This window comes from Pseudonaja textilis, chromosome 3 (assembly GCF_049901715.1).
Source record: "Pseudonaja textilis isolate UNSWEBS1 chromosome 3, rPseTex1.2, whole genome shotgun sequence".
Taxonomy (NCBI): domain Eukaryota; kingdom Metazoa; phylum Chordata; class Lepidosauria; order Squamata; family Elapidae; genus Pseudonaja; species Pseudonaja textilis.
In genome coordinates, this window is record NC_141992.1 from 104,155,198 (window position 1) to 104,167,936 (window position 12,739).

Sequence of the window (12,739 nt, forward strand, 5' to 3'; positions counted from 1 at the left end):
CTAGGCCTCGGGTAGTGGCCCTAGTACTGTTCCACAAGAAGAAAGATGGCTCGCTTCGTTTATGTGTGAATTATAGAAATTTAAATGTGATTTCGGGGAAGAATGTGTACCCCCTCCTGTTAATGAAGGACATGTTGGCCCACCTGGCCAAAGGGAAAATTTTCATGAAACTCAATTTGAGAGAAGCTTACTACCAAGTTTGAATCAAGGAAGGAGATGAATGGAAAACTACTTTTAATTGTCCAGTGGGATGTTTCCAGTTCAATGTTGTCCCATTTGGTCTACAGGGGGCCCCTGCAGTATTCATGCAAATGATAAATGAAGTTTTGCATGAACATTTATACAAAGCAGTGCTGGTTTACCTTGATGATATTCTTATCTACACTGAGACTCTTGATGAACATGTGAAACTAGTGCATTCCGTCTTAGAAAAACTTCGAGCTGCTAAACTGTATGCGAAGCTATCCAAGTGGGAATTCCACCAAGAGAAAATTGACTATTTGGGCTATCACATATCACATGATGGTACAGAAAAGGATCCAGGGAAAATTCATGCTATCTTGGAATGGGCCCCTCCTCACACAGGATGCAATTACAAAGTTTCCTGGGATTTGCTAATTTTTACTGTCAGCTTATCCCGACTTTTGTGAAGATTGCATTGCCTATTACAAATCATCTAAAAACCAATGGGGAGGTGAAACTGAAACCTAGTAAGCCACTGGAGTGGTCCATGGAGTGTCAAGCCGCTTTTGAGAAGCTGAAATGACTTTTTGCCACTGAGCACTGGTGCTCAAGCACCCGGATATGAACGCCCCTTTTGTAATCCAAGTGGATGCAAGTGATGTAGCAGTGGGGGCGGTGTTACTACAAGCAAACAAGATGGGGACTCTGCAATCATGTGCATATACTTCCCATAAACTAACTGAGACAGAAAGAAGGTGGGCCATTTTGGAAAAAGAAGCTTTTGCAGTTCATTGGGCTCTGTTAACCTGGAGGCATTTTCTAGAAGCGGCAAAACACCCCTTTGAGGTGTGGACGGATCATAAGAATCTAGAGGTTCTAAAAAATGCCTTGGAAACTGTCACCTAAGCAATTCGCTGGGTGCAGTACTTCAAATGGTTTAACTTTTCATTGAAGTACATTCCGGAGGGAGGAACTTCATGGTGGATGCGTTATCTAGATTGCCTCAATATAATAGTGCCCATCCAGAAATGATCCACCCTATTGTCCCAACTAGACAGTTGGCAGTTCCAATGGTTACCAGGGCCCAGAAAAGAGGGGAAGTTGATTTATCAAATGATTTATTTGCACAGTTAAAAGAAGCTCTGAAACTTGATGATTGGTTCTTGGCTCACTCAAATAACTGTATGATTAGAGATGAATTGGCATGGATGGGGGCTAAATTATACATGCCAGCAAAGTTGAGAAACCCAGTATTACAACAAGCTCATGATTCTAAAGCTGCTGGACATTTTGGGTTCATAAAAACCCTACATTTGGTTAAAAGGCAATTTTGGTGGCCTACTTTAAAAAAGGACATTGAAACTTATGTGGCTAGTTGTCCTATCTGTGCCTTAGCCAAATGGCCACCTGGTAAGCCAGCTGGCCTACTACAAAATGTAGCCAAGCCAACTATACCATGGAAAGAAATTTCTATGGACTTTATAGTGGAATTACCTGAAAGCAGGGGAAATACAGTTCTTTGGGTGGTAACGGACTTGTTTTCCAAACAGGTACATTTCATACCTTGTGCAAAATCCCATCTGCAGAAACCTTAGCTAAACTGTTTATTTTACATGTCTATAGTGAGAGAACTAACTTGGTATTGGAACAATATCTTAGATGCTAGATTAATTATCAACAAGATGATTGGTCCATTTGCTGAGGTAGCATATAACAATTCAGTTCATAGTAGTACTGGCTTTACCCCATTTAAAGTTGCTTTGGGACAAGACTTTGTACCCATACCCAAGCTTCCACAGGAGAAACCCAATGTTCAGTCATTGAGTGAATGGATAACCCAACTCCACCTTACATGGCCGGTTACCCGTAAAGCATTGGATGATGCTCATCAGGCTCATAAGAAATTTGCAGATAAAAAGAGAGCTCCACAAAAACAATATCAAATAGGAGACAAGGTTTTGTCCACTAGATATTTGCAAACCACACAAAAGTCTAAAAAGCTAGGGCCTAAATATGTTGGACCTTTTCCAATTGAACGAATTGTGAATCCCGTGGAAGTCAAACTGCAATTACCTAAAACCCTTAGAAGGATTCATCCTGTCTTTCATGTTAGTTCGTTGAAACCTGAACATACCTCCGACCTGAGACAGGCTCAGATCAATCCCCCCATTCCTCTTCTGATTGAGGGTGAACAACATTTTGAAATTAAAGAAATGTTGGATTCTAGGAGACAAAGAGGTTGACTCCAGTATTTAATCATCTGGAAACACCTTCCTCCTTCCCAGTCAGAATGGATGAATGAGAGGGATGTTTGAGCCCCTAGACTTGTACAGGCATTTTGTGCTAAATATCCTGACAAACCTTAAAATATTGTAGTATTGTGTCACATGTATATTATCCTTTTATCTTGTATTCTCTTTCTTTTATAGGGCTAACACCTCTTGTGCAGGAGGGCTGAATGTCAGCCTTCAAGATTTCTTTCCTTTCCTTTGCATCTTTCGGCTGTCATAAGTAACGGGGGGAGGAGGGTTGAAATAGTTCTGGGAAATGAGCTGGAGGTTTTGAGATAATAAACTTTTTCTGATTCAGAATTCCTTTGATGCTACCACTTGATTTCCAGTAAAAGAACTTTTCTCTAATCAATGGAGTCTAAGCATTTCTTTCTTGGATTTTGAATGGATTCTGAATGGATTTTGAAAATTCCGGGCTTCCTTGCAATAATCAAAACTACAAATCCAGTCCCATCATCATATCATATGCCCCAATCATCATCCATCCCAACTGAAGACCTCCCCTCACATATGCACACAATAGCATGACCTTGAACTACAAAAAGAATGTTATTTTATCTAACTACATATACCCCAAGAACTTCCACCCTTCCACTTTCCCAGGCTCAAAATGTGGCAGCATGGGAGCATCTGGTTTCAATGTGGCTTCCAAAGCTGACAGGCATCCCTCCCTTGAAAAAAATCACTTCCTGAAAAATACAACAAACACAACACAAACAGGGGTTAATGCATTTCTTAACCCCTTCTCCGCCCTCCAACGGGACCTTTTGGCTTGTCAGGGAATTGTTCATGAAATTGTTTAACCAATCTATCTGCATGTATATCCCAACTTTTCATCCACGTAGCTTCTGACAAAGGGTAGCCTTTCCATAGTACTAAATATTGTAATTGTCCTCTGTGCAATCTAGAATCAAGGATTTTTTAAATTTCATAATGTGTTTCACCTTGTACTACCAGAAGTTTGGGGGGAGCTGCAGGTATCGGCCATAGATTGGAACCAATAGCAGACTTCAACAAGCTACTATGGAATACTGGGTGTATTTTCCCCAACAGCCGAGGGAGACTAAGTTGGACAGTCACTGGATTGATTATCTTTGATGTAGGGAATGGACCCAGGAATTTTGATCCCAACTTTCTACTAGGAATTTTCAACTTAGGATATTTAGTTGACAAAAATACTTTTTTTTTTTGAAAATTTTATTGATTTTTAAAAATAAACATAAACAAACAAAACATAAAAACATAAAACATCTTTTTTGAAAGCAGCATGATCCCCGGTTACATCTCTTCGTACAGACACAAATTCAAGTTCATGCTCATTTATATGTTCCATTCCATATCTTATTACCATTCTACATTTTCTATATAGCTTCTCCCCTCTTTTAACTTTCTTAATTTTATTTTCTTTATTTCATCTCAATTCAAATTATTGTACTTATATTCTTTGTCTGTCCTGTTTCAGCTGTCTATTATCTTTTCTCATTAAACAAAATTTCTCCTGTAGTTACTAATTGGAGTATGACGCCTTTATATCTTTCCCCTAAAATTATAACACTTAATATAATACATAACTTCCATTCGGATTCTGCTTGGTACATTCTAAAACTACACACTGTATTTTTTTTTAAAGAAAAAATTATAAATATATAATATAATTAAAACAACAATCCATACCAATTCAATTCTATCATTAATATTAATATTCATTTAAATCTTAAACATTTTACACATTGCTTTTCAAATAAGCATCATACTTCTATGGGAACACTTATAAACTTTCCATAGTTACTCCCCCACCACTTCACTTATATTTTATAAAACATTGAGTAGTTAAAATGTTCCCATTCCTTCCTAATTCAATTCTCTCATTTATTTCATTTCGTTTATTTTGTTCACAAAAGTTTCACTAAATTACACTGACTATTTTATCCCACTTTTTAATCATATATTGTTTCCAATTTTCTAACATTATTTCTATTACAAATATAACAATACAATCTTTTGTACCTTTACAGAATCCCTTTTTCAGTTAAATTTTCACCCATAATCTCTGAATAAGTCCTGTTTGTTTACATCTTGCTCCAAACCTTTGTAACTTCTCTTCCTTCTTCCCTTTCTTCTTCTCTCTCCCCTTTTTACCCCCCCATCTCTCCACCTCCAGTTCCCTCTTCTGTATTCCCCTTTTCTGTTGCTTTCCAACATTATATCCATTTTTCACATTATTTTTCCTTTTTTTGGCTGTTTTTTTAAGTCTTAAATTCTCCATTCTCTTTCCCCCCTTTCCCCTTTCTTCCCAGATAGTTATTTGTTCATTAAAGATGGCTTCTTCTTTGTCCCAATCTTCTCGTTGCACAGTCTTTTCTTGTTTCTTGTAGACACAGATCTCCATTTCTAATAATTGAAAAATGGAGCCAAAGGAGCTCTTCCCTTCTTGTGCCTCTTCATTATATTTTTTAAATTTCATTTTCAGTTCATCCAAAAGTGATGTCATTGTAGAATTTTTTTAAACAACCACCCAATTGTTTTTAGTCATTCAAATATAATTTCCAGAAATCCCAAAGTCACCAAGCAATCCAAATACACACAAGCTGTTTCTTTTAACACTTTCTTCTTTTTTCACTTTCTCTTCCTGGGGTTACTATTTAGTTGCAAAGTTCCAGTTAAAATGTATCTTTTAGAAGTCTTATTAAGATTTAACTTTAAATTCTTTTGAATTCCAGGCAGACTCCTCCTTCCAAATCCTGCCTTATTCTTTTCCTCTCCCTTCCCACTTATAGCAAAAAAAGGATTTTTTAGTGTTCAGAAATCTTTATTGTCCCTTTGGCATTTAATTATATTTCCAGTTTAATTACCTGTTGGTGCCAAAGCGGATTTTTCCGATTTCTTATTCAGCTCTCTTCATTGTCAACGTGAAGAAGGAGAGTGAAGAAAAAAAAATCTTTCCCTTTTCACTTTCATTCGCTGCTTCCGACTCTTCTTTGGGAGCGATGTTATCTTTTATAAAAATTTAAATTCCAGGGTACCTTAGTCATTGCTTTTTATCCCAGTCAGCCAAAACTTTCACTTCTTAGCTTCCCCCTGCACTTTCTTTTCCGGTTGAGTGCTTCTTTGAGGTGGCCATTTCTGACCGCCGCTCTTACCGCCTTCAGGAAAGAAAGTTTGGCCAGCTGAGGAGGAGAGATGCGGCTCTCCTTGACCCTGCTGGTGATCTCCCCTATCTTCACCACCTCTACGGGGTGGCTTAGCCCTGAAGCCAGCTGGCTCGGGGTGCTCCAGCGGCAAGCCCAGGCAGAAACCGTGCACGATTGCGGATTCCTGCCTGCTGCTGAAGCCCTGCAAACCGGAAGACCTAGTTGACAAAAATACTTTGTCCCTCACTTTAAATGGTGGTTGGAGAGATCTATGTTTGTCTGGCTGTTTTTTATATTCCCCAGTGGCTTCTGCTAGAGCTTTTTTTGTATTTTCCCAATCTTTCCTTAATGATTTCATCCAATCCATTAAAGACATGGATATTGGGGGTTCCCTAAGCAACTCTGGCATGGGGACAAAATCCATCCTGGTAGAGGTTTGGAAAGGAGTTAAGCCCATACTGCTCTGTACTGCATTATTGTAAGCAACTTCTGCAAATGGTAATAGATCTGCCCAATTCTTCTGTTGATAATTGACATAGCATTTAATTTACTGTTCCACCATAGCATTCATTCTTTCAGAGGCCCCATTATGTGTCGGATGGAATTCTGAGGAAAGTCCTTGGGATGACATCAAAGGGCTGGAATAGGAAAAGTATTCAGGCAGCTTCTCCTCCGGTCCCATCTCTGGATTCAGCTCAGTCTAGCAGCTTTTCCAGGAATCCGTTTCCTTGGGCCGAGAGCCTAGCCTCTGTCTTCCTCTGCAGCTTCAATTGCTTGCACAAATTCTTCCAAAAGGGAACACAGAGTCTCAATCAATCCTCCGGTGTCCATTCCCACCGCACATTCTGTAAATTCCTTGTTTTCTTCCATCTTCACTGAATCTTTGCACTGCTCCAACTTTGGGTCAGTGCTGGGGCTCAGCATTCTGGACAGCCCCCTTTTGGAGTGCTGGTAGTTATTTAGTGATTCAGGATAATGTCAGCATTCCAGAAAACCTCCACTCCACCCAATAACTCCGAGACCGACATCACTCAAAAGTTTTCTTTTATTTAGATAGTAACTGGAACAACTGGTGGAATCCCAAATTGTTCAACAATAGGGAGCCAAATTAGGCATCTGGAACATCCTGCGTCTATTACTGCTTCTAACTCCCCAACTTCCCCAGTCTCAGGCACCACCAACTTCACTTTAACTGTAAAGGGGGGAATGGTAGCACTCACCATGGGGTCCTCCTCTTCATTTGCCTTTTCAGGAAGGCCTTCTTTGGCCAGAATTTCCTCGCTTTTTTTCTGTGGGGAGGGGAACCTCTAACAGCGTGTCTGGCAACCCAGCTGGTGTCTGGAGGCTTCCGTGGAGCTTTTCTGCCTCCAGCAGCTGTACTGATTGTGGAACCGGTGCAGGAGCCAGGCTTCCAGCTGCCCAATGACCAGCCTGGCCACATCACTGGCATCAGCTACAAAAGATTTGGTCAGGTCTGGATGCTGGGTTTGGGCTTCCTTGCAATAATCAAAACTACAAATGCAGTCCCCCACACTCATCATCACATCACATGCCCCAATCATTGTCCATCCCAACTGAAGACTTCCCCTCACGTATGCGCACAATAGCATGAACTTGAACTTATAAAAATAATGTTATTTTGTCTAACTACATATGAGTATGCTGACAGAATTGGCACACTCCATATTCCTTCATACAGTGCCATCTATTAACACTAAGAAAGCCTTTTCTGTCATGGCATCATTTGGAAGGAGATCTGCCCTGAAATCTTCAATTGGCTGTTAGGCTTTGAACTCCTGACTGTTATCCCAGGCCTTGAGTAAAGATGGTTGAAACCCCTTGTTGGATAAAATTTTGTCTCTGTTTTTGTATAGGATGATCAGATTTCATCCTTTTTATTCTGTATTTTTATATTATTATTATTATTATTATTATTATTATTATTATTATTATTATTATTATTATTATATTGTGAGTTACTTAGATTCAGTTTGGAATTAGGCAGCGCCTACAATGAAATAATTAAAATAAGATTTCAAATGTTGGAAACTCACCATGGCCTTTGGTAAAATAGTGCTATCTGAAGTTTTGTGTTCAGAAAGTCTGGCTTCATTACGTACCTTTTAATGTTGGAGGAAGACTGATGGTGGTAAGCTTCACATTTTGCCTGACTGTGCAAATATATAATTCAGTCTCTTCATCTAACATTTTGGATGCATGAGTCTTGAGAACAGTAGTGGCTTATAGTGGAGAATCGTAAATATTTTGGTATTAGTATTAATATTATTTTCTTCCAAGAAAACATTCAGATGGCTATTTTAAAAAGTTGCAATAGTTAAAATCACTATTTTAATATTATCATTTAACATTTAAATAGCTGCCAATAATAGCAGGAGCTAGATTCCTATTTGCTACTGTGAAATCTATGCAAGATTAAAGCCAGCAGGTTTTTACTATCGACTAATCATTACTATATTTCCCTGACCAAAACTCAAACCAAACCAAATTTGAATGTGTTTTCCTAATATTCAAACATCACATGGGATTACTGCAAAGGTTAACATTCCCCAGTTTATATCAATAAAACAAACTGGGTTGTACCAAAGGTGCTTTTCAAAAGACAGCTGGCTTCCTTGTTTTTTTCTTGAAGTCATTTCACTTCTCATTCAAAAAGTTTTTTCAGAAGAACTGAATGCTTCAAGGTTTATTAAGCCTATAGCATCTACAGTGGAACCTCAGGTTGTGACTGTAATTGGTTCCAGGATTATGGTCGCAACCTGATTTGATCGTGACTGGAAACACGACCGTCTGCGCATGTGCGGACCAAAACAAAAACAAAAAATGGCGCTAAAGGAGAAATCACCACAGCTGGCGATTTTCAGGTTTGCTTGGTCACCACCCAAAGATCTGTTCGCGAACAGAAGCATGACAGAAGCAAAAATTCTGGTCATCACCTAATTTGGTTGCGAACAGAAGCATTCCCGCCCTGAGGTTCCACTGTATATCTGGAAATCTTTCCACCCTGGAAAATTAAAAAAACAAACAGATTGAACATTTTTACTACAACTTTTCCAATGATATGGCTGCATGTATGTTACAATTGCTGGGGAAAGAAGGAAAGAAGGATCTGAACTATGAGCTTCACTGATAAAAGTTCTAATAGGATATCAGGAAGCAAGACATAGTGACATGCCTTCTGGTATTTTGGTGACTATTAAGTATTCATCTGTGTAACAGAAGAGTGATGCCATAGTTATGATTTATTGAATAACTAGCTGCTCTCTTGCTGAATATTTTAGATCTGTGACACTATTTCCATCAGATATTCTGATGCAATCTGAATATACCACATCATTCATAAACTGAAAATTGCTATGAAGCTATACTATATTGATAGCCAATAATCAGTAGCTTACTAAAAAGACTGTCCCATTCATCCTCTTTCTCTTCATCTTCCTCCAGCACATGGAATTGAAGCACATTGTTTAAGTGGAGGTTTCGGAGAAGTTCTTCACAGTAAAATGGGTTTCCATGACTCCTTTGTATTAAAAATCTATAAATAATGTGGAAAGCGAAGGAGGGAAAGAGAAAGAGAAAGAGTGAGGGCAGGTAGGCAGGCAAATAGAGGGAGAACAATGATCATGGATGAATGTCAGGTTTAAGACATAGTGTAATGCCTAGTGCTACATTACAATTGTGCTTTCAACTTCCGTTTCAGCAGCAGGCATGTTGTAAACATAATAAATTCCAGGCATCCCTGGGCTTCTGAAAATGTAGTAGTTGTGTATGAGGCTACCTAGAACTGGTTGTGATATTGCAACTACATGTTCACTACTAGGGATCCCAGAGATGAAAACAGGCACTGTAGAAATTGCTCTCATTAATTGCCATAGTGTAGGATTTCTTAAACAATCCACAATGGCATGGTTTGCAAATCTCTCTAACTTCCAAGATGAAAGAAACTGCATTAGTCTTTGTATTATGTATGATGCCAAAATAGTGCTTTACTAGCATGGCCTGAGCTACTCTTTCTGAAGTATATTATAGATGATCTTGTTAAATATTTAATATTATAAAATGTTATAAACAAAGTTAGACAGACTGCTTACAGATACTGATTCCCGAAGAAAAGAATCTCACTGATATCAGAACTGCTACTATGCCTGTGGCTGTTGGTGCCTAATCTGCCAAGTATCTTAACAGTGGAAAAATTCCTCAACTGATACAAATACTTAATTGAGGAAACTCACATTTTGACTTCTGTACACACTTAACCAAAATTCTCCCTTTCTAAATAGACCATGTGGCATGATACATCTATATCTATGTCTATAAGCTCAGGGTAAACTTTCCACAAGTGAGTATATAACTGATAATCTGCTGTCAGAAAGATTATAGACTTTGGCCCAAGGAGAGAATAGCAAAGAAATTTGGTATTGAATAAGAAAGCCCTTTCAGCTTAGAAGAAGTCAGGTAGTTTGCTTGAAATAAAAGTTTCAGATTTGTTGATTTAAATGATAACACTTTGCATTTCCTGCTGATTCTCCTTGCCTTCATCCTAATAGGAACAGCTAAAAGATTGCCTGGGCAGGCATCTTCTACTTACGTTTCAAGCTCCCTGGTGATACTGACCACTCCAAGGTCTTGACAAGCTTTCTGAATAATTATTGAAGGACTTAATTCCCTTAGCTTAATAAAAGTTGTGCTTGGACTATTCAGGATTTGGGTTGCACTGGAACAAAGTGTTCGTCCCTTGTGATTGATAGGAGACAAAGCCATAACAACAAAGATTGGAACATTCTTAAGTAAATTGTCCAGGAAATCCCAAGAGGCTTTATCAATAAACTGAGCTTCATCAATTGCAAAAATGAGGACTTCCTTTTCTGCTGCCTAAAAAAAATAAAACACATATTGGCACATTAAGATGGTACTATAATTAGAATTGTTGTCATCACAGCTTTTAGAATTTTTACTTACTGCTATTATAAATGTTTCTACTAATGCTAAACTACACTCTAAGAATTTGCCATTCTTTGTTTTTATGACCAAGATTGTTTCCATGCCTTAAATAAAACTGGTGATATTGCCAGAGGTTAATAGAAAGAACTGGACCCCTACTACAGATCTCAATTGGCTATCAGTGTTTTCTGGATCTGATCTACAAAATGGATTCACTTGCATCCAGTAAAGTATATAAAATAAGTACAGATTGTTGTGAAAAGGATAAACTCACTGTTATGTCCCTGGAACTTGCCAAAGTCCCCACCCAGGTCCGTTCATGCTGCGGGGGCGTTTGCTGCCCCTCATTGGCTGGCCTCCCTCGACAGCCGGCTATAAAAGCCAGCTGCAGGGTCCGGCCAGCTGCTGATCGCTGGAAGCCTGCTCCAGGCAGGGCTAACACGTTCAGTCCTTTATTGTTCCAATAAAGTCTTGTTGCATCGAAGCCCTGGTCTAGCCTCTCATTGCTCAACTACAACACTGGCGACGAGGATGGGATGGCTACCAGAGGCAATTCGCAACAGCTGAAATCACTAAAATAACCGCTGAGCCGCAGCCGCGCCGCCGGAGAGCTCGGTCAGCAAGAGCGAAAGTAATAGCGTCTGTAGCCGCTTGTTAGCAAGCTACAGAGGAAAATGAAGCGCTGCGAGCCGCAACCGCTCAGCACAAAAAGAGCGCGAAATTCAAACGGCTGTCGTTTGATTTCTAGCCGAAGACAGCGCGGTGCTGTTATTCCGAGCTACTGACACTCACGCAGGCGTGATTTTCAAAGCGCTATCAGAGGCGGCAAGCCAGCACCGCCACGCTCTCCAGGAGCGCGATTTCAAAACGCTGCCAACAGTCGTTGCAGCTCAGCACAATTGGAGCCCAGAGAGAGAGCAGAGAGGTCTATGAAGCCTCTCCAGAGCTGAAGTCACTAGACTAACGAGAGCACAAGTGCCATTTGTGTCCCAGAGAGATTTCTCAACAGCATATCACGCAGGAGTCCTCATCATGAACTCCAACCCAGCCTTCCCACCGTTCAAACCAGAAGAAGAAAAATGGGAGTCATACAAGAATCGTTTTAACCACTACATCGACGCTATCGGTCTGGCTGATGCTGGGGAGCACAGAAAAAGTCATTCTTCCTCAGCTATTGCGGAGCCATCGCTTTTGATATTGCCATAGCACTCGCCGCTCCACGTGAGTTAAAAATGTCCCCTGGCCAGAGTTGCTAGAAATTCTCACCAACCATTACTCCCCAGGCCCTCACAAATCGCGAGGCGTTTCACCTTCCGGATGAGGAAGCAAGCAGAAAAAGAAACCGTCAATCAGTATATGGCCGCCTTGAGGACTGCAGCCCTCCACTGCGGGTTCGGGAACTATCTTGATGACATGCTCCTCGACCAGCTCGTCTGCGGGGTCAAAGACCTTCACCTCCAGAGGCAACTACTCGCCAGGAAGGACCTCAACCTATCCCAGGCTGTCGAGGAAGCCTTGGCAGCAGAGCTGGCAACCCAGTCCGCCACTGAAATTCAAGGCCCCGTTCCCAAACAAAGCTGCGCCACCGTTCATTCAGAAGAGGTAGTCAACGAAGACGACCCTAACGAGCAAACAGACATCCACCGCCTCACCCATGCCAAACAACCACAGGCAGGAGCCAGGCTAGAAACCAACAGCGCACCCAAACACATCATCCTATGCCTATCCTGTGGAGGACCTCACTCGAGAGCTACGTGCAAATTCAAGGGTGCCATCTGTAACCAGTGCCACAAAAAGGCCACATCGCTAGAGTCTGCCAGGCGCGCGCACAACTCAGCACAAAAGGTTCCTTCCTTTTCCCATTCTGGGCCTCAAAGGCAAGTACTCAATTGTCACACTTGCTACCATGCTAACCACACCTGTCATCTATTAGTAAAATAACACTTTCCGTTCTATTAGAAGGTAAACCTTGTCGTATGGAGGTTGACACGGGGTCAGCGCTCTCAATCATCTCTTGGAGCACCCTCAAGAAAATCCAGCCCAGACTATCCAGAAACCAGCTCCAGAAGTGCCAGATCTCCTTGAGGAATTACCAGGGAAAAGACATTCCAGTGCTCGGCAAAGGCAAGTTCCTTGTTAATTTTAAAGCTTTTAAAGGCCACCTGCCTCTAGTGG

General features: G+C 40.5%; 1 protein-coding gene across 1 annotated transcript in view; it reads right to left on the minus strand.

Moving 5' to 3' along the window:
* Positions 1–12,739, minus strand: part of ADCY10 (adenylate cyclase 10) — a 199,667-nt gene that overhangs the window by 84,001 nt on the left and 102,927 nt on the right. The window contains 3 exon segments of the mRNA XM_087930379.1: positions 7,726–7,845; positions 9,022–9,158; positions 10,212–10,495. Of these exon segments, the coding sequence (XP_087786505.1) occupies positions 7,726–7,845; positions 9,022–9,158; positions 10,212–10,495 (541 nt within the window).